The 25,613-nt window shown below is 55.4% G+C and overlaps 5 protein-coding genes across 5 annotated transcripts; all 5 read right to left on the bottom strand.

The window, feature by feature from the left end:
• Nucleotides 1-207: 207 nt before the first annotated feature.
• COCSUDRAFT_6402 (protein phosphatase 2C catalytic subunit) lies at nucleotides 208-2,192 on the bottom strand (the record flags this gene model as incomplete). Its single annotated transcript, XM_005646278.1, has 7 exons — nucleotides 208-441; nucleotides 566-691; nucleotides 833-915; nucleotides 1,122-1,323; nucleotides 1,668-1,709; nucleotides 1,812-1,913; nucleotides 2,109-2,192. Coding segments are annotated over 7 exons (873 nt in total), but the record flags the coding sequence as incomplete, so codon positions are not given.
• Nucleotides 2,193-10,303: 8,111 nt separating this feature from the next.
• COCSUDRAFT_7070 (hypothetical protein) lies at nucleotides 10,304-12,713 on the bottom strand (the record flags this gene model as incomplete). Its single annotated transcript, XM_005646277.1, has 5 exons — nucleotides 10,304-10,405; nucleotides 10,639-10,794; nucleotides 11,626-11,772; nucleotides 12,020-12,121; nucleotides 12,513-12,713. Coding segments are annotated over 5 exons (708 nt in total), but the record flags the coding sequence as incomplete, so codon positions are not given.
• Nucleotides 12,714-12,947: 234 nt separating this feature from the next.
• On the bottom strand, nucleotides 12,948-13,773 carry COCSUDRAFT_17195 (hypothetical protein; the record flags this gene model as incomplete). Its single annotated transcript, XM_005646276.1, has 2 exons — nucleotides 12,948-13,238; nucleotides 13,633-13,773. The coding sequence occupies 2 exons, from the start codon at nucleotides 13,771-13,773 to the stop codon at nucleotides 12,948-12,950; spliced, it is 432 nt and encodes a 143-aa protein (XP_005646333.1).
• A 3,028-nt stretch (nucleotides 13,774-16,801) lies between these two features.
• On the bottom strand, nucleotides 16,802-21,035 carry COCSUDRAFT_42835 (hypothetical protein; the record flags this gene model as incomplete). The annotated part of the gene is made up of 11 exons (XM_005646275.1): nucleotides 16,802-16,971; nucleotides 17,219-17,375; nucleotides 17,609-17,803; nucleotides 18,021-18,183; nucleotides 18,446-18,606; nucleotides 18,926-19,111; nucleotides 19,312-19,398; nucleotides 19,581-19,768; nucleotides 20,020-20,203; nucleotides 20,368-20,859; nucleotides 21,012-21,035. The coding sequence occupies 11 exons, from the start codon at nucleotides 21,033-21,035 to the stop codon at nucleotides 16,802-16,804; spliced, it is 2,007 nt and encodes a 668-aa protein (XP_005646332.1).
• A 2,301-nt stretch (nucleotides 21,036-23,336) lies between these two features.
• COCSUDRAFT_29795 (bola-like protein) lies at nucleotides 23,337-24,659 on the bottom strand. Its single transcript, XM_005646274.1, has 4 exons — nucleotides 24,442-24,659; nucleotides 24,327-24,349; nucleotides 24,140-24,215; nucleotides 23,337-24,059 (listed from the first exon to the last, which is right to left on the bottom strand). Exons 1-4 carry the CDS (start codon nucleotides 24,580-24,582, stop codon nucleotides 23,961-23,963), a joined length of 339 nt encoding a protein of 112 aa, XP_005646331.1. The 5' UTR covers nucleotides 24,583-24,659; the 3' UTR covers nucleotides 23,337-23,960.
• Nucleotides 24,660-25,613: the final 954 nt, after the last annotated feature.

Genomic DNA, 25,613 nt, shown 5'->3' with positions numbered 1-25,613 from the left:
CTCTCCGGGCGCGAACAAAGCATAGTACAGCCGCCGTCACAGCCGCCGGGTAGGCTCCGGGTAGGAGTGGGTCTCGCCGATGCCGCCAACTGCGGACGACCTCGACCGCGCGAGCAGGTCCGGGGCGAGGCCGTCATCGGCCGCATCATCGGCAGCCGCGGCAGAGGGGGCGCGCGCAAGAGTGTCGGCCTCCGTGGAGGGAACAGCCAGGTCCACGACCACGACAGTGACGTTGTCGCGTGAGCCGCGGTCAACGGCTGCGCGCGTGAGCACGGTGGCGGCGATGCGGGCGGCCGACTGGCGGCTGGCCCCGCGCTGGCGCGCGCGTCTGAGGCAGCGCTTGGCGAGCGTGCAGGCCTCCTGGTTGGACAGCACGTCCCACAGGCCGTCGCTGGCCAGGAGCAGGATCTCATCGTCTGGCCTCCTGCCCAGGATGGTCACCTGCAACACCACGCAACAGCCCAATTAGTCAAGAGTCAGCACTAACGAGTGGGGATTCCTATGATGCAGGCCATTCAGAAGACATGGGCGGATATGGAGAGTTCCTTGGGTGACAGTGACGCACCTCAGGCTGTGCAATGACAAAGGGGCGCAGGCAATGATCCCCAATGGCGCGAGACACTGCCAACACTCCCATGACGCGCACTCCATTCCAAAACAGGATCTGCCCACCAGCTGCCTCCACCCGCGCCTGATGTCATCAGCACATCACTGTAAATGTATATTCTCCTGCAAGCATTTGTTTCTAACTGCAAATGTTTGCCGCAGTGCAAGTTTGTGCAGCAAGAAACATTTTCTATTGACAGCAATATCGTGGAAACAGCAAACCCACCGTCTCATCCTCCCTGGCTGCTTTATGGTCATCTGTCAGGGCAATGGCCGCTCCTCCACGGCACAATACTGCCCTGGAATCACCTGCGTCAAGGCATGCATGCCCTTCAGTCGATGATTTTTTACACATGATCTCCTCTTGCATCAGTTATTTCATTCACTGCAACACTTGGAAAATGCCTTCAACTGAGCCAGAGATACTAGTAGTCAGACAGGCAGACAACTCCTTCAAGACAGACAAAGGCCTGCCAAACATCAGGCACAGAGCAGGAATTCTGCGAGAGGCGCACCGCAGTTGGCAACGTAGAGCTGACGGCTGCCAACCAGAGCCACAACGGCAGTGGTGCCCACGAGCGCAGCATTGTCAGCCTTGCCAAACTCCTCGTCGGTGCGGTTGAAGGCGTCAGTCAGCGCAGTCTCAAAGTGCTGTGCGGAGCAGGCAATGGTGTTCTCGTTTTGGGACTCCGCCCCTTCCGCCGCCGCCGCAGCATTCTCCTCCTCTATTGCCGCCACCATAAATGCGTCGCTGTCGCTGCGCACAGATATGCAAATTAGATGTTCAGGACAAAAAATCCTCCAAGCAGGACAAAGACGGGTGCAAGATGCAGCAAATTTCTCCGTTCTGCCTAGTTGTTGCATGCTTCTGCAGCACATAAGTGCAGCTCAATAATTTATGACAGTGGTGCGATGCACGCTGCAAGCGCACTGTAATACAACCCTGCCCACAGCAGAGTTCATTCAAAGATCACTGCAGAAGCCACCCACCTGCTGTTGCTATCGGTGTCAGCGTCAGCCGCAGCGGGTTTCGGCACATTTCTAGGAGCAGATTCAGCCACGTTGCCGCGGGCCACTCCGCAAGCAGCTGCCTCCGCTGCAGCCTCAACAGAGGTGGCTGCAGTGCTGGCGATGCTGGTCTCCATCTGCTCTGCTGCAGGCGGGGGCAAGCCTCCGGGGGAGGTGTGCTCCAGAATGGCCTCGACAAAGCGCTGATGGAGAGTCTGTGCGCAGTGCAGCGCGCCCTCAGCGCCGCCGTGCCCATCAAACACCCCGAAAAAGTGCAGCGTCTCCACAAAGTTGCTCGCCTTCTGGCTGTCCTGGGCTGCCGCGCTTGATCCAGGGCTCATTCTGCCTGATGCCTGCACGCCGCCAGCTTCTAGTTCTGACTCTGGGGGGTCGCTGACTGACGATGTGGGTGAAGTGGTGGCGCTCTTGACCAGGGATGCAATCCTGGGAGGCAGGATGTCGCTCTGGCCCAGAACATCCACTGGTACTAGCACCTCCATCAGGAAGGGTATGGCTGTGTAGGCATCCTCCATGCGTGGTCTCCGCCCACAGATCGCCTTAGCTCCGTGAGGAGGGCATCCGTGAGCAGGGAAGGCATGGGACAGCGAGCCTGAGCTGGCCTGTGAGGTAACCTTTGCTGGATCTCTGGCCCCCCTGGACGGCAGCTGCTGACCGGTTCCCGAGGAGCTAACGCTGCCAGTGTCTGATTCTCGGCTGTCTGCCCTGGAAGATAGCGAATCCTGATCGTCTGAGAGGCGGGGTCCCGTTTTCCGGGCGCCTGGCCTGGCCCGGTCTGCCACGGATTTGGCTGAGGAGGGCCGCGCCGCGTTCCTGCTGGAGCGAGCTGCAGGCCCCGCTTTCACGCCTTCCCCGTCCCCTACTTTGGTACATTCCGCGACTGCGGCCGATGCGGCCGCTCGGAGGCTCGCCACCTCTGCACGCACAGCAGCAGGTTCAGCACACCCAGGTCGAGGAGGGACGCAACGCGGGTGTGGGCCAGAAAGAGCAGAGGCCAACGCACCGAAAGACAGCGCTCCCTCCGTGCCGCTAGGCGACGAGGCCATGTCCTGGTCACTGCCCTGCACAAGACCCGGCAGCGTGCTCCCGGGTGGCTTGGTCACCCTCCTGTTCCCCACGCCTCCGAGCTCAGAGTGCGGCCCCACGGCCCCACATGCCACGTTGACTCCGGAGCTCAGGCTGTTCTCTGGGTAATGCTCTAATCCTAAACGTTGTCGCGTCCTCTTGACTCCCACGGAGGGCCTGCGCACAAAATCTTACGCTCAGCCCTTCATATTACCAGAGGAGCCCAGCTGCCGAGGCGAGACCGCTAGGGAACCAAAAACGACCGGGTTCGGCCTCGCTCAGCCGCTCAGACCCTCCAGCAGCCCACCTGGGTGGGCAGAGCAACCGCCAGGCTGCCAGAGGACGCAATAGGACCCAGATAAGTGTGCACCCAGAATCCCTGGGTGGAAGCACACCTGGGTGGCAGGGGCTGTCCAGCTGCTGTGGATTCCTGGGAATAGGCACCTTCTGTCTCAAGGCAACACACTGCTGCCATAGAAAGATCGGATGAGACAGTACATGGTGGAGGATTCTTTGATCAATTTCTGCGAAATCGCTCCTAGCTTCAGGCTGGTTTCACTTCCTCGATGGACCCTACAATTATATTTCAAGGGATATAAGCAGGGGCCCTACCCCCTAGCAGGAAACTCTGCCATTATTGATCATTACTCAAGGCCCGATCGCTGGTGATTTCCTAAACAGTAAATTGTAAAGGAAAGGTGCTGGGTGCTTAAGTGCATTTTGGGTGCAGAGCTTTCCAGGGGTGGAACGCTGCAAGAACGATTGCTTTCTTGCCAGCCGATGGGACCATATGCCACATACACACACCAAGTGCGATGGAGACAGACGATCTTGAAAATATATTGTAAATTCTGCTGGCTTTTGCAACGTTCCAAACCTGTGGGTCTTCAGATCATCCTGGTTACTCAAGGTATCGTATGCTAGCGTGGACATATAGCAATGTTGCCACTCAGTAGGACGTCAAAGTGTGAAAATTATCTTCCAACACAAGCGATGGGTTGCAATTTGATTGTGCTCTGGGACACCACGGCATGTATGCAGCTGGAAACGGTGTCCAAAAGGAACCCATGGCCGAAAGCATTCCAAGGAAAGAAGCACTTGAAGTCAACAATAGGCCACACCACAATAAGGTATATATGTTTATAGAAGTCAGATCATGATAACCCAAAACAGAGCTACACCCTTGTCGGCTGCTGATGGTGGCGCAGGCGCCTCAGCTGACGAATTTGCACAGTTTGTGTGTCAGCTCAGCTGTGCTTGATCAGAGGTGAAGTTCGGCTTTGGTGCATCTGATGGCACTCCAGGATTTGCAGGACTTGCATGATGGCATGGACAACATATTGACCACAACCATGATGGCACCTTACAGCTGTTCACATGCGCATACAGTGACCGCAGTTTCTAGAACCAGGTCCGTCAAAGAAAAATGATCCTTTGGTATACACCGATCAATCAGCCTACTGGGGAAGGCTTCCACCTTGTACACATTGATCACCACATTAGCTTCAGCATCAGTCATGCATTCCAAAACTTTCTCTCCCATCAGATGTCACATGAACGGTTCATTCGTCTCTGCACGCATAACAGCCACTGTTCTCACAGAATGCGTCTGCGAGTCTGCTCCTCGACTGGAGCTTGCTTCTGCACAAACCACCGTGGATTGCCACAGTGAGTGTGCCGGAAAAATCAAAGTACAATGTATTGCATTTCTGAAATATGAAAGCTGTATCCAGAAGCATTTGGCAAAATCAGCATTGCAAGAAGAACGCGTTAACATGTGTTAACACATTCACGGCAGGCTCATAAACATGCCTGTTCTTGAGCCTGATCAAGGACTTGCCTCTGATATTTAATGCCTCTCGAGCACAGCTCAATCAGATAGATCGTCCTCAACATATTTGACCCAAAGGGCTTGCAAAGTGCACACCAAAATTATCCGCTGGAAGATCTTTGACAGGCTAAAGGATATTGTACAGGCTGTTGCTCTGTAAGTAAATCCGAGCGCACCAATTTGTTTAGCTGGAATCATTGGTGCGGATTATGAGAAAAGCATAAGCAATAAGTGTTCTACCACCCAGCCCGTGAGGTGCAGGGCAATGACGACCCAATTCCTCTGATGAAAACAGAACCAACCAGACTCTGGCGCCGTTCACATTAGATCAGTGGCAGACTGCTCGCATCACTCTTACCAGTATCACGACAGCAAAGGAACAGAACTTCAACCGCTGGACTCCCCACAGACCCTGGTCATGCTTTTCCTGCGAGGCTCTTCTTGCAAGTGGCAGCAAGACCGATCTGCTGTGCAAACTACTTGCCGTGGCCTGAACAGGTTCTGCGCTGTCTGTGTAGTAAAGCCAGGCCCAGAGGACACCAGTCGCGGGGCGTACCCTGCCAGGCAAGACTATTCCTACTGGGAGCTCATTAGTGAAGAAAAATGGATTGGAAAGTGTCAGATTTGCGAGTCTTTTGCTGGGACAAGCAGTGGCATCGACAGCGGGTGTGATCAGCAGCAGCGACAGGTGGCGCACAGGTGGCCAGCAGGCGTGCGCTCCTGTCAGCGATGCCCATAGGCAGCGGGAATGCATGGACTCAAGCAGTGCGCTGCGGGATGGCGTCCATGACTGAGGCAAGGTCTTCGATGCGGAACGGCTTGGCGAGCCAGCCGCTGAAGCCGGAGGCGAGGCACTTTTCGCGCGTGTCCTCAAACGCGTCAGCCGTGACCGCGATGATGCGCACGCACGTGCGCGGCCACTCGCGGCGTACCTCCGCCACAACCTCCATGCCTCCCTGGAGCACATGCAAAAGGGTGAGCAAAGTTTGAATAATTGTGCGGCCAAGTGCACTGTCCCTTGAAAACGAGGGGGCCATGTGCTCCCAAACGGCTCCAGAAAAGATGATGCCCCTACCCCTAGATGGAGATGCCTGACTGGGGCGTTGGCGCAGATTGTTCAAGAGGTGTGGCTGCGCTGTCAGAGCATGAGATAGCACTGGCGTGTAAGATACAGATTTAAAGCTGCACTTCATGTGGGGCGCCGTAGCAGCGAATTCTGAATCATGTCTAATTGGCTCTCTGAGCTCGCCCTGTGAAACTTTCCAAAGTGACGCAATTGGCATCCTGGAAGCAAGTCTCGTGTTTTAAAGCAAAGGAAATATTGAGCCTGGGCCTAGTAAAAGCACTCCTGAGCTTTTCTGCAGTTAGTTGACAAGGTCAATGTAGATCATTTGGTCTGGATGCGACAGCGGAGGGCGGCGCACCTTCCGGGGCATGTGCAGGTCCATCAAAATGACATCAAACGCGTCCGGCCCTCCGCGCTTGACAATCTCATCGTACGCCTCCTGCCCATCCATCGCCTTGGTCACCTGCAGACACACTCATGCCTAAGCAGGTATATTACTGATACTGTTACTACACGATTTTTCTGGCAAGGTAGGTGCATCTGCAGACAAGCTGCTTTTCGCCGCGGCCAAAGTCCTATCCTTGATGGACTCGGCAAGTCTGCGACGGGACAACTGAGCACCAATAGCCAAGCCAGCAGAACCCTGACCCTGCAGATCTTCCTCGCAAATAGGAGAGAGCACGCATATTTGATGGGCAAATTTTGGCTGGACGGGGCCGGCGGTATGTGCGCGCACCTGCTTGTAGCCCATGCGGCCGAGGATGCCCAGGGCCACCTTCATGTTGATGGCGTTGTCCTCTGCGATGAGCACGCGAATCTGCGCCGCGCGCGCCTCGCCGCTCTCGGCCGGCCACCGTGACTTCTTCGACGGCGCCGCCGCCTTCAGCTGCCCGCCAGACGCCACCCTGCGCATGCAGCCAGCAGCTAGTTAGGCCCTTTTGCCTGTTTCACCAAAGTTGTGAGCTCCTCATACCGTACGTGCAATTGCAAACCCAGTACGCTGTCCACATTTCCAGACCCAGCAACCCAGCTCGGCAATCCCAGCAAAGATGCCCTCCATGCCTCCATGTCACCAAGTACCTGTGGGCCTGAGCACAGTGACCCCGAAGCATCACAGAAAATGCCTGCTGCTGCCGGACGTTTGCACGGCAGCTGAGACCTTGAGTCAAAAGGCAGAGGCTGGAAAGCAATGCACAGGCTGCAGTCACCGCATATCAGCCAGCTTCATCAGAAAAGCGGTGAAGCAATGCACGAGTAAGCCGCTGTGGTAGGGCAGGGAATTGCAGGAAGCAGCACTCACCGCTGGATGCCTTCGCAAGAGAGGTCGATGGAGGGGCGCTGCTGCTGCGACTGCAGGTGGTGCTTGGGCATTGCCCGCGCATGCACCTTGAACGGGGACGACCGCCCGGCGTCGTCTGATGTGAAGACCCCATTACCCTCCCGCAACATCGTCTCCGATGTTGACCGGCTGCACAACGGAGAACCATCTACACCCCTAGTACGTAAAATATGAATTAAATTTGGGCACCTATCAACAAGATAGCTCGGTCATAAAGCTTGGTCACAAAGGCCCTCTATAGACATTGAGCACAAGTACATGAGACCATCGTGGCCCCATGTTTTCAATTATCGTGTCTGCGCACCACCACCTGCCAGCAGACCCTGAACAGGTGGGTCACAAAGCCCTTACACACTGCGAATTAGGCATGATCAGCCCTCATGGGTGCGCAGAATGCAATCAATAAAGTGTGAGCAGATGCGCACACCTGGACAGGGGCGTGTCGACCGTCATGGACAGGACCTCCTCCAGCGCCAGCTTCAGGCGCCCCTGCCGCGCCGGCCGAGTCACCACCACATACCTGCAAACAACACAATTATCACCTACATGCCATTTCTGCAAGACGCAAGTCAGCTGTTTTGTTTCGGCCATAAAACATGAGATTTGCCCCCGGGAGGGCAACTTTGCCCTGATGCAATGGCATCGGACAACTCAATGACAGCCTCTCTAAGGTCAGGTAAGGAGATCAGCTCTGTTCTTTCCGCCTGAACATCACCCAAGCAAAAGTTAGGACGATCAAAGTTGCACCCATACTTGAAGGTATACAACCAATGGGCCTCTTGCCACTCTCAGCCACAGGCACAGGTTCTTGTCTCTTCATTTCCGCTCCTGGGAACTGTTAAAAAGGCAAGAAGCAGCGCCCCAGAAAAGAAGTAACGCGGGCGCACCCGAGCTGGCGGCCATTCTGCGCACGCACGCGGTCCTCCAGCAGGGCGAGGGGCGGCTGCGCGGCGGTGGGCGCGGGCTTGTTGTACAGCGGCAGCTGCATGCCGTCGTGCGATGCGTCCCGCTGCGACGTGGGAGTGTCAGGGCTCTCCTGATCCTCCATCTCGTGCTGCCCCGGCCACCCCAGAAAAATCACCCGCGCCGCCTCGCTCTTGTCGCCCTGCGGGCGCATAAACGCCCCTCAGCCTTCTTTGCACAAAAGCCCAGCTTTACGTGCGGTGGCCTCAAAATAGCCAAAGTGCACGCGCAAAACACCCTCCGGCAATGCCGTGGCATGTGCTGTGGGAGGTCTTTGCTCGCTTTGAAGGCCTTGTCACTGCACATCAGCATTAGGTGGGGCTCTTGAGGCCAACGTGATATTTTACAGTGTCATGACAGGGCAAATGGTTGGCTATGTGTCACCACGACAGATTGGGCAGTTACTGTTCCAGGTATCCCACATTCCTGAGCAGTAGGCTGGGCAGACAAAGCGGCTGAAGCCAAGCCAAAGTCAAGGGAGCAGTGCTTCTATATAGCTGCATTGCGAGAGAATGAAAAGGTGCACTATTGAAAACCATGTAAACATGCATGCATTTGCACGCACCTGCAGGAGGGCGTGTAGCAGGTGATTCAGAGTCATGTCCATGAGGACAACATCGAATGGGCCGGGCACATGGCAGGCGTGCGCCTCCACTTCGCCAGCATGCTGCGGCTGCATATGCTTTCCATCGCCCATTGCCTCCTGCGCGCTCTGCCGCCGCAGCGACGCCGGCGGCTTCCGCACAAAGTTACCTGCGCATAGAGTCGTCCCAAGTCCTATGCAGTGAGATAAGTCATCTCAGCACGCACTCCTCGCAAGACTGAGTGCTTAAAAGCCATTCCATGGCACCATCAGTGCATCCCGAGGCGACAGTGCAAGCACCGCAGAGTGGCTGGATAACTATGTCTGCATGGCTGCTGACTTCTTCCTGTACGGTTGTAGCGCATGATTCTTAGTCAGATGTGAGTGTGTGACTCACTGCGCAGCTGCAGGTGAGAGATGGCCTCCTCCTCGGTCTTGACAGCGCACACAGAGGTTCCCCAGGCGCGCAGAGCCAGCTGCAGCACCTGCCTCACCATGTCGCACGGCTCCACCAGCAGAATCTACGCACACAACAAGCGTGATGAGCTGGAGTCAAACGCCTTCATCAGAGCTTTGCCATATTCTTGGCATGTGCTCCACACAGGCAGGCATTGAAGTTCTCACAATGAAGGACTGTCTTCAAGTCTGCCTGCTTTGTATGTCAAGCGATGGAGTGCCCCACTCTAAAGGTCATCTAAAGCCTCAAGCTCCAGAAATTACAATAAAGCAGCATGTGGGGAAGATGGGCACATATTGCTATAGGTAGCGTAGCTGGAGTGTGATACATGTGCTGCCCACCTTTTTGCCGCTGGTCATGCGCAGCGTCTGCTCCTCCAGGTCAGTGTCACTGCGCCCTGACGAGCTGGGCGGAGCCACCAAACCTGCCGCAACAGACAAGGTCTCTACCCCGTTGCCATTGCATTGCACCCACAGCCCATCGGCATACACATACAGCACTGGTGAGCCTTTTGGGAGGCCTCAAGCACTGCGCAGTGGGTGTACAGGTAAGGGTGACTGAGTGTGTGTTACAGTTGCCAGTATTAGACGCTTCCTGCCAAGATGCAAGGTGTATTTGCAGACAAGCTGCAGATAAAGGCTGCGACAAGTTCTACCCCTTGATGGACTGGCCACATCCATGCAAGACCCGTTCAATCGTGGGCATATTGCTCGCATTCAATGGGCACCCCCACCAGCCGGGCAATCAGGGTGAATAAAGGGTGACTGAAGGTCATCACAGGTGGTTCTGCTGCGCACCTGACACCACGGTGGAGCTTCCAGAGCCCTCGTTCCAGAGGGAGCGGTTCAGGCGCTGCATGCTGGTGGACCCCTGGTAGTCCACTGCATCCGGCGGCTCAAAGTTCATCTCCGCAGACGCATCGTCGGACTCGAGAGACTCTTCCCGGCCCTCGGGAACCTGCACGGGCAGTCTTTCACTCAGCAAGGAAGCCCACATACATGCCTTTAGCATCCGACAAAGCTCAAAGAGCATGCTAGAACCCTGCAACAGAGTCTGCCCGACACAGGTCGATAAGGAACTTCCTCAATACAAGTGGCCCCAGCAGCGGGTTGCATGGCACAGTCAACCAAGCCGCAACTTTTCTGCAAGGGAGGAGGAGTGGGTAATGGCTGCATTTATTAAAAACAGTGTCTGGAAACCTTGATGCCCTGGCGCCCTGATGCCATAGGGGTATTTGAGCTGAAACTCACTTTGGGCGGGAGCGCAAGGCCGCGCTGTGGCGCAATGGGCATGGGCGGGGGCCGCGCAGGGGGCGGCACGCGGCAGCCAATGGTCCAGCGGAAGCAGGAGCCCATGCCCAGACCGTGGGACTCCGCCCACATCTGGCCGCCCATGGCTTCCGCCAGCTTCTGGCTGATCGCCAGGCCCAGCCCCGAGCCGCCGTAGCGCCGCGTCTGGGACGCATCCACCTGCGCGCATGTGCCGGGCGCCAAGTCAGCAGTCTGCTTTCCCAACTGCACTAACAAGTGCATCTGGCTAGCATGTTTCTCCATAGCAAAGCAACCACAAAAGGTTGGGACCCCCTTATTCATTTGAATCCGCAAACAGGAGCACTACAGTGTATTTGCCGATTGGTGCTGCAGGGTCCTGCAGCAACAAACAGAAAACCCAAGGTCAGAAAGAAATGGATGGCATGCTGCACCTGAGAGAAGGACTGGAAGAGGAGGCCCAGGTCCTCCTTGCTGATGCCGATGCCAGTGTCGCGCACGCTAAAGCGAATAACCATCTCTGCGCCGTCGGCCTTTGCGACTGCCTCCTTCGCAGCCGCTTCTGCGGCAGGCGTCGCGCCCGTCACGCGCTGCTTCACAGCCGAGCTGCCACCGCCCGCGTCTGCCGCCAGATGATCAGCAACAACCGCTGCGGTGCCAATTGCCTTGGGATCTGTGATGGCTGCCCCCGACTCGGTGGCGGAGGGCCCCCCAGGAGCTGCCGGGATCGCCAAGTCGCGCAAGCGCTGCATCGTCGGTAGGTTGAATGCCGCCTTTGCCGCGGCCACTGCCTCCTTCGGGTCAGCCACCGCCGACGGCAGTGCCCCCACGTTCTGCACCCCGCTCTGTGGCAGTGACACCCGCTGAAATGAAGCAGCCGATGCAGCCGCCCCTGATCTGGACGGCTCCTCAGCACAAGCCCTGCAACCCTGCAGCACGGTGCCGTGCACTCCTGCCGCTGCCGGCGCAGCCGTCTCTGTCGGCCGCGACAGGGCCTCAGCCGCGTCCAGCGCGGCACCAAGGTCCAAGGTTGACGGCGCAGCCGTCTCGGCCGGGCGAGACTGCGCCTCAGAGGCATCCAGAACAGCACCCAGATCCCTGGCAGAGCCTGGAGCTCCCTGGTAGTCCAGCACAGCCCCCTCCCCGCAGGTGCCCAGGTCGTCGGCCGAAGTCGGCACGTGGCCGGCCCAGTCTGACAGCGACAGCGCCTCGCTGCCGTGCACGCTGCTGTCCGGCTGCGATGCAGCCGCCTCCGCCCTGACAAAGTCCCGATTGCCGGACCTTGTCTCCCGGGCTTCCACGGCAGCTTGTTTAGCGGCGTCTGCGCCCTCTGACTCGCATGAGGCGGTGGGAGATAATTTGCTGGTGGGTTGGGACTGCGAAGGCTTTGCCAGGGCGGCCTCGCAGCCATTCAGCTCAACCAAGGGCTCAGCCCAGACTTCCAGCAGGATAGCGCCCTGCTCCGTGAACTTGACGGCGTTGTTGAGCACGTTGAGCAGGATCTGCTGCAGGCGCTGCGCGTCTCCCAGCATCACTCGCGGCACGCCCTCCGCTATGTGGTACGCCACCTGCGCACAACCAGGAAACGTCAATTTTAAAAGCTCCCTATTGCTCTCATGGTGGTGTAGAACTTGGGCAAGTACTGTTCTGATTGACACCCCCAAAAACCTATTATTAAACCCTCCCGCAGGCTCAAAAATAATTATTTATTGGGGTTTTTAAATACTACAGTATGTGAAAGGAGCATTGCTCAAGAGTGCACAAAGATTGCTGTAAGAGCAATGGAGGAAAAACAAGGGCGGGTCTGTAGCACACCTGGAGGCGCTTCATGCCAGCTGCTAGGCCGGCAATCTCCATGGCGGCCTCAATGACCGAAGACAGCCTGAAGGGGGCGTTGCTCAGCACCATCTTGTTGGCCTGCACATAGCCAAACACCCTCAATGTCCGTCACCTGTCAGAAGCTCCCGCCACATCAGTCCCAGTCCTACACTGCACTACCACACCCTTTGACAGGTCACATACACTCTCAATGAATGCTGCTGAAAGGATGGAGTACAGGGCTTCATCGAGACCAAAATAGGCAATTTGGCCCCGGCTGGCGGAGACGGTACAAATACTGAGCACCCTGCCCACAATTGATTCGTCTTGCTTGGATCTGGCAAGTCCATCAAGGGGCAGGATGTGCGGCAGCCTTTACGGTCCAGCTTGTCTGAAGACGCACCTTGCCACCTGGCAGGACTAGCCTGTAATAACAATCTGATTTAGTACAGTACAGTACAAATATGATGATGATCATAGGGGAGGCTACCTCGATGCGGGAGAAGTCCAGGATGTCTGAGATGAGCGTGAGCAGGGTCTCGCCGGAGCAGCGGATGGTGCTGACGAGGTCCCACTGCGCAGGTGACAGCGCCGTCTCTGCAAGCAGCTGGCCGACCGCGATCATGCCGTTCAGAGGCGTGCGGATTTCATGACTCATCCGCGCCAGAAACTGCGACTTCGCCTCCACTGCCGCCGCCGCCTGCCCGCACACAGCCACCAAGATCAGGCGCATGCAATTGATAACCCTGATTAGCAACCGGAGTGCCGCAGCTTCTACAGAATTCCGAAGCATTGGGAAGTGTCATGCAGCTTTATGAAGCGCGCAGGATTTTCAACTGCTTCTTTCTGACCACTGATTGCTTTCCTGCTGTGCGCAGGCCACCCAATACTGCAAGGAGCTTAGATGTTTACTGCTGTCATATCATTATGAAGGCATATGGGAGGATGGCTCTGCACTGCAACTCAGGCGCACCTGCACCGCGGCGTGCTTGGCGGCAAGCTCGGCCTTCTTGTGCTTGACGAGCTGGGTAATGTCGGACTGGATGCCCACGTAGTGAGTCAGCACGCCCGCGCTGTCGTGGATGGGCGTAACGCTGAGGTAGTTGACAAACGCGTCCCCGTTCTTGCGGTAGTTCATTAGCTGCACAACACATGCCTGCCCCTGCCGCGTCGCGCGCCGCAGCTCCTCCAACGGCGCCTCGTCCGTCCCCGGGCCCTGCACCGGTGCCGCAGCCGACTGCATGATAGTGTTGGTTCCGGCTGGGCCGGATATGTAGCAATGCCCCCTCTGACCAACCCAAATGCCCCAACTGCATTACTGCGCACTTGAGCAGTCTCTGCCTGACAGTGGCTGTCCTTTTCTGAGTTTCCTGTTACCGTCCCTACCAGCTTTCTACCGGGAGCTACATGTGCAGATCGTGATAGGTTAGAATAGCATGTCTCACACTTTCCTGCTCAAGTGAGACCCGCTTTGTCTAGAGGAAACGCACTGCAAAATTAACAGAAGCCTGTGCATGTCCGGGCCATATCTCAAAACCCACTCAACAACCAGCACAGCATGCCAACATCAATCCGCACATTTTGTCAGGTACTCCGAAAGCAGTCCACACCTGGAGGAAGCGGCAATTCTTGCCAAGGCTCTCTGCGACGCTGTAGCCGGTGATGCGCGCAAAGGCCTCGTTGGCATATATGAGGGGCATGTCCGGCTGGCTGCAGTCCGCGATAGTGATGCCTTCCTTTGTGTTGTCCATTGCACGGTCTTTCAGCCGCAGCAGGTCTATCGCCTCTCTGCTGATTGTCACCTTGTCAGTGCTCTGCTGTTGCGCCAGGTGCTGATCCCATTCGTCCGTGTACAGCGCTGTCTTGTCCACCGAATGACACCTGCACCACGTCAGCCATGAGTGACTGCACCGTCACACCCATGTGCTCGCAGTCTCTTTCTGATGCTGGAGCCATGCTCCTCGCCAAAAGAAGCTCACACCAGTGTATTGATGCCTTCTCTGCAGACCAACAGACCCCATTTGCAGCTCTGCGACAGAGTACAGCATGGCAACATGGCAAGTGAACATGCAGCAGAATAAATTTCCGGGGTAATGCATTGGGGCCTGTGTTGGAGCGCACCTGCTGGAAATGTAGGCCTCAGACTCCTCGAAAGTGCCGTTGGAGGCGCGCGACAGCATGAGGTGCTGCGCGTCACAGCCGCTGATGTCACTGCCGGTGCCCTCGCTGATGTCAGGCGGCGATGCCGGCGCGGCCGACCCGGTAGTTGTCGCCGTTGTGCCGGAGCGGCGGGACAGGCAGACGCTCTGGGAACAGCGCATGCGCAGCAGCTCGGCCTCCAGCAGCTGGATGTGGTGCTTCTCCCTCTGCAGCGCCTCCTGCGTGACGCCCAGCTGCTGCCGCAGCGCGTGCAGCTCGTCCGCCTGTCAATAAGAGACCCCATCATGCCAGCAATTTCATCCAACAACGCCCGGGGAGCCACTCTGCCATCCTGAAGCAAGAAGGCGTCTCCAAGTTTCCGAAAATTCTTGGAAGCTGGTGGGCAGGATCTTGCATGCGTGCTTTGGAGCCCCCTCAAGACTGGCTGCTGTTCTACTGCTCACCCCCAGCCCAGGAAAGGCTGCAACTGACCGAAAGGGCCGTCCCGTGCAACATGATGTGAATGCACCACACAAATTTTGCTGGTAAGATTTTCCGGGCAATAGTACAGGTCTCCTGCAGTTTGGCTCCAGCCCAAGAACTGTTGATCTTGAACGTGTCAGGCCACCCTTCGAAAATTTTCTTCAAACTCGACAAGATGTTAACGCGGTGTAACTATAAGATATGACAAAAAAGGACTCCTCACCCGTTCCCCTGTGCTGCCATGGACGTACAAGCTATCCCCGGATTCACCGGATGGTGTGTCTCGAGTGCTAGGCACGGCAGTGGTGTCATCTATCGCCCGATCGGCGGGCTGATAGGGCATCAGATTTACTTTGTTGTATTCATATTATCCATGCGTCGGCGTCACCTGGCCCGACAATTTTATATCTGCGCTTTATTCACCAGCACTTTTAACCTCACGCAGGACCTAGAAAGCACTTCCCAGCACCCAAGTGTGGTGGCTTTCGGTCGGTACTGATGATGCGAGTGCGAACGAAACACACGCCGCTCTGCTTCCGTCCAAATAGAGCGAATTACCGGGCCCCCATCTCGAGTGCAGCCGCTGGCCGCTAGAACTCAATCCCAAGCTTACACCCGGCTTTCCTGCGGCCACGTCTGTCTTTAAAATTCCACCTCACCACCAAGGTGCCTTTTCGGGTCCCCTTTCCTATCTGCTCGAGCTTTTGCTTTTGGATATACAAGTGTGGTGTGCGTAATCATGATTTGTCTTCAAGGACCACTGACGTCCTGCTTCTGGATCATACATGGATGCTATAATGCCTGAAGCATATATGCGCATGGGCAGCTGCAGAACATGCCAGGCACCTTGCTCATACTGGCATGCCCCTGCGCAGGGGCATCATGCTGAATGTTCCTACCGGTTTTTAAAAAGTGTAACTGGCAGGAAAACTTGTTACACAGTGACCATCAGGCTAAGCGGCTAGCAAAGAAGCAACCATCAAGGAAGAAATATTAATGACACTGAACTTAAAGTGAGAGCCTCAAGATCTCCAAGTTCAGCTCGTCCGTGATATTGCCATGATCACAGGCTGTGTGATTCACAGCACAGCACTGCTTTGTCATCAAGTCCAGAACTCATCCTCACAAATATTGTATAAGGCCCCAAGGCATGATTGCACACAGGGAAGGCCATGTATCTAAGGAGGCTGATCAGGACTGCCATTAGCAATCGCGGCAGGAAAACTGCAAAATTGGAGTGCACAGACCAGACACATTGCCCGCCGCGGCACAAAATCCGCACATGTGCGAATTGGCCTCCCAGGCAGCATACATGCTGCGTCAAAATTGAGCCCTCGCAGAACGAATGGGCGGTAGCAATTCTCGACTGTGCGCGCAAAAATGTACTCAAATACTCAAAACTGTACGGCTTTGTTGTCCTCTCTCGGGGGATCTCCTCATTAGTCACTGCTCTCCACACTGCCACCCCACAGTCCTACATCCTGCTCTCTCGAGTCATGCTGTCACATGCATCCTCCACTGTCACAAAGGGCTAAACTACAGGAAGTCTCCTGCCTTAGCCTTCTTGGCTGGCATGCATGTAAGAACACAGTTGCCCTCCCAACATCACTTCCCACTACACACACCGCAACTTGAAAAGAATTGCAGATCGGGTCCAATCTGCGGCGGCCGGCTACTTGAATTGCTGCAGACTGCAACTGTGTCTCCCTCTCCTCTCAACTTTGTCATTCGTAATGCAGCAGGACGGAAGAGCAAACGATGCACCAGAATCGGTGCGCGCGCGTGTCATTGCTATAAATGTACTCACATTGACAAAATTGGTCATTGCTCTCCAAAAAATGGCAGCAGGACACCCAAGGATGGAGCACCAATAGATTGCCACGGAGCTTGTGACAAGCCAAGTCAACAGCCATCCAGTCACGACAGGTGCGGGCTGCAACAAATTTTCATTTGCAAAATCACAAAGCCTCTCTCCCCCTCCGCTCAGCACTCGTTCGCTCAGCGCCAAAAAACAGCATATACAACGCAGCTAAAAGTGGAAGCTCTGCGGCGCAGCACCTCGCACATCAGGGACTGACTCGGACCCAAAGCCTGCTCGGCCCCGGATTTCAAATCAGCCTGAAACAGCAAATTGATTGGGCGTTCGCGCAGGCTTTCCTAGCGCTGGCTTGCGCCAATGGCGGACAGGGAGAGCTGCGAAGGCAGGGGGAATGGCAGGGCCGCCGGGGGACGCGCGTCGGAGGGCATGGGCAGGTGCAGGTATGCCGTTGAACGCAGCGCCGCTGCAAAGTGCGGATCGTTCCACATGGCCGCCATGTCAGCGTGACCTGCAACATTACCAGTGTGTCAGCTTCCGTGCAACTTCCAAGCCAAACTTCTGCTGCCTGTCTTCTTCCAAGCCAAACTTCTGCTGCCTGTCTCAGGAGAAGGCCCCTTGGTGCAGCATTAACAACACAGTCTCTGTTCTCACATGTGTATCACCTTCTAGATGGCACAAGCAAAGATAACAGCACAACGCTGGCATAACCCAGGAGGGATGACAAGAGCAGGTTTCAGGTGGCAGAGAGTGCTCACTGGTGGGGAAGGGCAGGTAGGAAGCTGCGAGCAGGTGCAGCGGCATGCTGACACCTGGCGGTGGCATGCTCACGGCCGGCATTGGGATGCCCTGGCCCCATGCAAAGCCGGGCAGGCTCATGGGCTGCGGCAGGGGATGAGCCAGCATGTGACCCGCCTGCAATCAATCACAAATCCTTGTCAGGATCACATGCACACGAGAATGGATCAGAGTGCTATGAAACAGGATGTTGGAATGAACAACACCCACAAACGCAGGGGAGTAAGACATCTAAAATTAACAATCCATCTCCTCTAGGCCTTCCTCTACATATATATCTCCTGTACAGGGGCACAACTTAAAATAATAGATTGGGCAGTGTTCGGCCCACATGCATGATGGGAGCGCACCATGTGCTCTGTGACCGCTGCGCAGAGACGGGTAGCGCCGAAGGGCGGCTGCGGCTGGGGGGCAGGCTCGATCTTTGCGCGCTTGGCGGAGGGATCGCCCCCAACCGCCGCGGCCCATGCGCGCTTGGCATTGTCGCCTGCTCTGGTTGCGGAGCTCGGGGTGAGGCACTGCGCGTCATCCGCCGCGTTCTGTCCCTGCAAACGCAGTCCCCGCATCTCAGTCTGCTTGCTCGATCTTCACTCAACGCCATTTATTTGTGCTCAGGGGACCCAGCTAGTGGGATTTGACACTTGAAGCTGCCACAGGCATCGACCGGGAAATCAAGTACACAGGAGACCCCATTGCAGCCAACAGGGTGCCAGCATGGACACACAAAACGAGGCAGCGAGTTGGAAAAATGAGAAATCAAACCTGAGGCGCCGTGTTGGACGCGTCGATGAGGGTGCCGCAGCTGGTGTTGCTGTTGGCGTGGGCGCTGTCGCCGTTGCTGCCGGGAAGCTTGAGGCTGGCTGGAGCCGCACCCACCTCCGGCTTGCTGCTGCGCCACGGCCACCTCCAGGAGAACGCCGGCTGCCTGCGGTAAGCAAATCCACAAAAAAAGTAAGACAACATCCTCTTTTCCATGGTAAAATATGGATGCACAGCTTCGAGTCCCTTCTGTGGTCTCCTGCATGTGCCTCCAGTGCCAAAACCACTCAAAAACAAGGCTGGACACTTTCCCATGCATTGCTGCATGTTGACAGCTGTTGACTCGAGAGCTGTGGAGACACATAAGGCATTCGGAGTATTCAAAATTGGAGATGGGGAAGATGTAATGAGCAGCATCAGGGACGCACCGTTTGCCGAGGTAGGTCTTCTCGATGAGGCCCACAGAGGACAGGATGGAGCCGATGTCGTACAGGCGCCGCTCAACTGTAATCTGCGCCTGAGCGCGCCGAGCCGCCGCCACGTCAGCGCCGATCAGCGCCACCGCTGCTTCCGCCAGCGGGACGGGGCCCTGCAATGAGGCCCAAAAAACTTCAGATGCTTATCCGACTGAATGATGCGATTACTGCGGTACCAGACGTGACTCTTCCCCAAAAGTGCCACACAGCCGCTCAATGCAACCAGCAATTCTACAACCAGAAAGGCATGCATTATCTTTGTGTGCTCATGCCGGCTGACTTGGAACACATCATGGCGGCGAGCTACACTGCCAGGGTGGTGAATCCTATCCACCAGCAAGAGCACACAGACGCTGCCAATCTCCAGGCGGTTTCAAAAACATCTTATGACAACACGCCGATGGATGCAACAGCGGGTGGGAAGTGCAGCACCTGGGTGGTAAGTAGCAGGCGAACAAATTTGCGGCTGAGCATCCAGAGGGAGTGCGTGGGCGGCATGCGCTCCTTTGGCGCCGCCTCGTCGCCGCCGCTGCCCTCCTCGCTCGAGCCGGCCGCCGCTGCGTTCTTGGCTGGCGCCGCCGTCCGCCGCAGCCGATCCTCCACCGGCAGACCCGCCAGCTGCACATGCACAAACAGATTTCAATTTCAAGTACATGACTGCATGGTCGCAGTATTCCCTCCATCTGTTGAGTGCAAGATCCCCTTCACTTTTGGATAAGGACATCCCTTGTGCCAAACGGATCTGCAGGAGAGTCTTTAGTAGAGTGTTGCTGAGAAAAAAGCTGACATAAAGGCATGCAGGGGGTGGTGTGACTCACCTGGTCAGCAACCAGGCGGTCCAGCAGCTGGGGCAGGTGCTTCAGGCCCCTCCACTCGTACGCCAGCTTGCCAGTCCGCGTCACGATCTGCCACAGCAAACGCATCAAGTCAGCCCAGCTTTATGCACCCCTCTCTCACATACTGCAGAGCTCCTTGATTGACAACCAAAGCAATTCTCCTCAAAAACGTGTATGCAGCTCCCACTATCAAGCCGGAAGTGTTCATAATGATGGACATATTATGAGAGGCAGAGGAGGCGAGTGCTCACCTCCACAGCCTCCAGGACGTTGATGATGTCATAGAGGCGGCGGCGGGGCACAGCCAGCTCTATGGCCGCCTCGTTCAGCAGGATGAGCGACGGCGCCGCCTGGGGACCCCCAAAGCGGGCCTGGAATTTCTCGCACAGCAGCATCAGCTCGCTCTTGCAGGGCGGGTGCGCCGCGCTGATGCGCTTGCCTGCGAGCCAGACACGGACCACCACTTAGTCATGACACCTTTACCAACTGTGCAACCCCCCTTGGGCCTGAGACAGAGGCCGCTCACCTCTGCACAAGTGCTCAGTTGAGCAGTGCAGCGCAAGTGCGGTCCTTCCCTGCCTCGCAAAGGAAGAGTCCCTAAACCTTGCATTGGGCATGGGGCGACAACATTGGCGAGATAAGACGGTGCAACATACTGGCAGCAAAGGTACTAGCAGAGGAGTGGCTCACCGCACTTGCAGCGGCCCTGGTTGGCCTCGCCGCCCTCGCTGCAGGCGCGCGCCAGTTGGGAGGGCACCCAGTCGGGGTCGGCTGCGCGGTTCTGCACCGGCACCGACGGCAGCCGCTCCATGCAGCGCTCCCGCTCCGGCCCCATCCCCTGGAATATCGGCGGGCATACCCTCTGCTGCTGCGCCTGCATCACACCAAGAAGTTCCATTATAAGGCCGCTCGCCGCCATCAAGAAAGCCATCGGTCTTCACCTTGCCTCCCAATGTCAGGCCGTTGTCTTCCTCTCCACAAGCACCTTACACTCCCGAGGGCTGCACACGGTCATTGGCTGAGGCGGTGGGAGCTCACCTGCTGTTTTGGAGGCGCGATGCCGCCAGATCTGGCTGCCAGCAGCTCGGTGGCCTCGGCGACGCTGATGAGGCGGCCGCTGCTGCCATGCAGAGCGCGCTGCGCTCGCTTCTGCGCGCCTCCCTTGGATGGGCATGAGGCGCAGAAGAAGGTCGGCCGCTTCTCGCCACGCAGCACAGCCGGCTGGTGGCATGAGGTGCACCTGAAGCTGATGCTGGCGCCCTGCTTCCTCCCGCCTGCCTTTGCTGGCTGGGCTGCAGGGCTGAGAGCCCTGGCATCTACCGCTGAGTCTAGAAAGTGGCCCATCTCCAGCAGCAGGGCTGCAGCCTCCTCGTCCTCTGCAGACTCGTCTGACAGATCGCCCTCGTCCATGGACTGGCCGTCAAGGGGGCTCACGTAATACGTCTCCTCTAGCAGTGTCCTAGGGCACCTGGGCCTCATGGAGCGCTTCCTAGTTGGCACCTGGCTGCTGTTCTCCAGGATGTCATCCCCCTGCAGGAGGAGATAAACATTGCTCAAAAACAGGTTCCAAGACCATCGGACAGGCTACATCGCTAAAGCTGGCCCGCTGGGTTGCACGGCATTCAAGCACAGCACGTGAAAGGGTTGATGGCAACGGTCAACTGCGTCAAGGCAAGCCGCACCGGAATAGAAAAGTCGTTCGCCATGCTGTGAAACGAATTATGTCTCCAAGTTGCTCCTGCAAGAGCCAGAAAGGCATGTCAGAGGCAGCTCGGGGCCGCATGGCTGAGGATAAGCTGAGTCAACATCCCCGTCAAAAGAGGGCGAACCCCCTGAACTCCTGCTTCGGCTTAAGCTAGCCCAGAAAAGACCTATCTTGCATTAAACTTCCTATCTGTAGCAAACACTGCGCTTTCGCAGACACTGCAGCTCTGCTCCGGGATCTTAAGGCGCCGTGCGTGGCCGCTCAGTCATAGGCAATTGATTGCCGATGGGAGACCCCTGCCTCGCCTTCCCTCCTTTGACATATTCTGTGACCAATCGCAGCACGTGAGAGCGCCTTCGCTCACCTATGGGATCTTTAAGCCGCCGACGGGAAGATTCTGTCTTGGCGAGCAAGCGAAGTCAGCTTGTCCTACGCAGGGAAGGATGAGCCCTGCGATATTTCACCTATAGCCCTTACACAAAAGCCTAAATCCTAAACGCTGCCCTGCTTTTAGGCTGTCTGCGGTTTCTTCCGCGCGTTTTCCAGCAAAAGCAAGGCATCACCGTCAGCATGCACCTGTCAGGCGGCGTTTCTGGTCCTGATCTACATTCTCGGGATATTTAAGCGCGAAGATAGATCGATGGATCCAGAAGACAAGAAACTGCTAACGTTGAGCAGGGTGCGTTTCGCAAGTGGTTCCAGCACACCTTTCAGGAGCAAACAACAGGGACGATTTTGCTCACGTGCGTCCTGATGCTGACATCTTGCAAAGTAGGCAGACTCAGTTTGGCTGGTCAGACATCCCCAGCGCTACCGCATCTATCACGATTCACTCCACTTCGGCGACGACAGCCCGTGACATCTGCACTGCCAGGTTGGGATCACACCTGCTCTTCCAACTAGCTCTGTGACTTGATCCAGTGCGGGTCTTGGAATGTAGATGATCTAACTGCATTGCCAATCTAGAGTGGTGGAGATTAGGCAATTCCACCGTTGCAGGCTTGCAGGTCCTGTCCACAGCATCTCTTAAGCTGGTCTCATCATCGCTGCACTGCACATAACCCTTCACGATGTGGCTTTGCTATGCATTGCCCGTGCTGATGATGATGTTGCATCTGCCTGCATGTGCAGGTTTCTCCGTCATTGCGGATGTGATCTTCCAGACAGCTCCCACAAATGCAGCAGCAACGCAGAATGCAGTGCAGAACATGGTAGCAGGCACGCCAGAGGCCGTCAAAGAGCTGCCTGAAAAATTTATCATTGCCGCGAGCCTCACAGCTGTGGCCCTTTTGGGATACCTGTTGCGTGATAAGTTCCGGAAGGGCACCTAGAACTGCGGAGTCATTGGCAGAACAACCCTCAAAGAACCCCTACCATCAGGCTTGCAGGAATGCACTTAAAACTGTGACGGCAAGTGCGCTGCATGCCCATGCTGCATGGCGGATGCCACCTCCAAGCGATGTCCGTCTTCTGTTGGATGAGCATGAAGTATATGCATGAGCTTTCGTTTCTTTGAGCCCTACATTGTACAATGGATCGGTACAAAATGCTGCTGTGAGCAGTGCACTACAGAACGGTTGCGAGAAGGCAACATATTGAATCTCTGGAGGGAAGAATGTTCAGAGTTGCAATTCACGTGATGTTACTGGTTTGAAGGTGCTTGCGGTGGACTGCCTTTGTTGGGAACTTATTGATCCCCGTTGAGAAGATTGCTGTCCTTTGAGTGTGCGTGTTTGAAATGTGAGAATCATTGCTCTCTTGTGCAACAGCTCAGCTGTAAGGAAAAAGTCTGGAGCTGCCATCTTTTCGAGGTGCATTACAATGAGACTTGAGCGAAATAAACTTCACTTGTAACCAAGCAGACCTTGCTGATCGAGGTTACAGGGACAAATATCATAGCTGCGGCATGTTTCAAACAAGTTGTACTGATCATCATCTCATGATGACAATTTGCTGGACCACGCTTCAAGCCTACAGGGAACTTGCATCTGATTGTGCACATGCAAGAGCTTGACATGCAGCATTTGCTCCTGCCCAGTCATGTACAGAAGATTCATTTGCAGAACATTCAATATTGATACAAGGCACCGTGCCTGGGAGTTGCAAGACGGGAGCATCCAGCATCAAGCCTCATTAGCAGCTTATTCACACAAATGGCACTTTCTTTGTTGCCTGCGTCCTGCAAGGGGTCTGTGCATTGCATGCTTAGCTGTGCACGCAGCATCAAAGCTAACGCTCCTGTGTTTAAGTCGATCACTTCAGCTGAGGAGATGTTCTGGGGAGGACGTCGACGTTCACTTCAAATTGCATCAACAGCATTCAAACGCGCATGCAACGTCGAGCTGGAAAGACTTTCAACAAGCTCTTGCACAATTTTGGCACTCACCCATCTCCCAAGAGGGATTGCTGGAGCTGGTCTGCAGGCTCTTCCGGACGCCCAAGCAACTGACTTTGATAACATATATATGCAGTGTCGTAGCATTGCTAGCTATTCAAAGGAGTTATCGGAATGCTAGCCCCCGCATGTCTAACTTGCCCATGGGGGGCCCAGCCGGATGATTGTGCATTTCCCTTCAGAATTTACATATCCTGTAACTTGCTCTGTCGGCAGATCTCTTGGTGCTGCACAATTGGCAAGTGCAAGGGTCTGCAAAGATCCCTTCTATACATCTTGGCAATCAGCGAAGTTGCCTTGCAGCCGCGAGCATTCACCACTTACCATATAACTAGGCTACTTTTCCAACATCTCTGGAAAAGTGATACTACCGGACTTCACAATGTGCTATGCACATTTAGTCAAGCGCGTTGTCCATCTCATCCTGAGAGCAATGCCCCAACTAAGAGCATACTGTTCTGGAGAAATCCAGCAGCAAGGAAATGCTGCCAAGTGCTGGAGACCTTCACTGAGTGCTGGCTGGTGGCAGAGTCAAGTGCCCTGCGCCTTCTTTTGCTGCTCTGGAGTCCAGCACTGCCGGATGCTCAGCGCATGAATTTGCTTCATTTCCTCAGCGAGGGCATTGTTGATCTGCAGATAATACTCTCCCTCATAAGCATACAGCACAGCAGCTGTCCTCATAATTTGTGCAGCAAAAGGCCTTCACTCACCAATCTGTGTCGTTCAAGTAATCTCTTGCCCTCGAAAGCTTCCGAAATGACTGCAACGTCAAAGCTTGCACCGCATCTGCATGTGACAGCACCGCATGTGAGATCAATGCAACAGAACTTCAATACCAGAAATAGTTCCGATCAATGCAAATTACCCATAAAAGGACGTAAAAAGATAATTTCTTACCCTCCTGATGTGTCGATGACAGTCTGTCGAGGAAAAAACCAGGGTATTTAGCCTCAGATCACCACAGTCACAATGCAATAAAATCACATTATAAGGGGGACACGAGGGACTTTACCACTTCCGATGCCTTCAATCGTTCTTTCAGTGCCTTCTCTACGTCCGCTGCTGTAGCCATTCCACGAATCACGAGAGGTCCAGCAAAGCTCCCAGAAAACAACACCTTTTGCAGGGACAGTGTTGTGGCACGCAAGGCCATGAATCCAAAGCAGGCTAATTGATAAGTACAGACGCCTTCACATCCGTTGCAGAAGTTCTTTAAGCCGAGAATCAACAGTTTGGACTCTGAGCCATTCTCCAGCGTGGCCACCATATGACTCATCACACATGATGGTCTTATGTGGAAGAGGAGAGGTCCAAGCTATGCAGCTGCAGCTTAAGAGTGAAGGGGCTTGCTGTGTTCCTGCTTCGCATGCATGATTGTATGCGTGTTCAACTTGCCGGCATCCATGCCAATTGATATTGCTGAGCGCTCATATGTTGCTCAGCAGCGCTGCATGCTTCATGCTTCTAGTTAGCATCAATTGCCACATCACCATGATGACCACCGGAATATCCGATTACATGGCTTGAAATTCAACTTGACAGGCGGTGACCCTCATTCACCGCTGGTGTTCAGAAAGGCACGCGCTCAGGCTTCTTGTGCAACTTGCACACGCCTGAAACGCCTGACAGCCGCTTAATATTATAACATTAAAGAGGGCAGTGAAATGGTTCACTGTGCAGGCACTGTCCTAGAGGTTAAATATCGAACGCTCACATGGGGCAGCAGCTTACAAAGATGCACAGCGATAAGGTACTCTCCTAACCAAACTATACAGCAAGCAGCACCCCTAGAACACCTGCGTTGAGTTGCAGTCATCTTCAGGTTTGCCTTGCAGACAGGTGGAAATTGCTAGATCTAGGCACAAACGGAATCAAGATCCAGAGCATTCCCTAAATAGTATGTGGTGTACTTTGCTGATGTACATGCGTCTCGTTCTGTGGACCTAACAAACACACACACACTGGCAAAATAATACATGCGATTCAACATGGCACGCTTTCCACAGGGTGTTCTATCAAAGATTGGAAACACTGCCACTCTGGATGCCTTGTCTTGCAATACTGGGCTTTTCTAGGAGGACTCAAGACTCGTAAATTCACTACGCAAAATTGAGTCTGGCCGGTGCAGCATGCATCCTAGTCCTTGCAGTCACGCTCTTGCCTGGAACTTCAAGCTAACGAAAA

Source organism: Coccomyxa subellipsoidea (assembly GCF_000258705.1).
Source record: "Coccomyxa subellipsoidea C-169, whole genome shotgun sequence".
In the NCBI taxonomy this organism is placed as follows: Eukaryota; Viridiplantae; Chlorophyta; class Trebouxiophyceae; family Coccomyxaceae; genus Coccomyxa; species Coccomyxa subellipsoidea.
Note: the sequence above shows the minus strand (reverse complement) of the source record. Positions and strands in the feature narration are given on the sequence as shown.

Bases quoted from the DNA above. Each gene is read 5' to 3' on its own strand.
- COCSUDRAFT_29795 (XM_005646274.1), bottom strand. From the start codon at position 24,582: ATGGCCTTGCGTGCCACAACACTGTCCCTGCAAAAGGTGTTGTTTTCT. The intron at 24,216-24,326 runs GTAAGAAATTAT...TGTCACATGCAG, and splicing joins GTCATCGACACATCAGGAGG to ATGCGGTGCAAGCTTTGACG. The intron at 24,060-24,139 runs GTGAGTGAAGGC...TATTATCTGCAG, and splicing joins TACTTGAACGACACAGATTG to ATCAACAATGCCCTCGCTGA.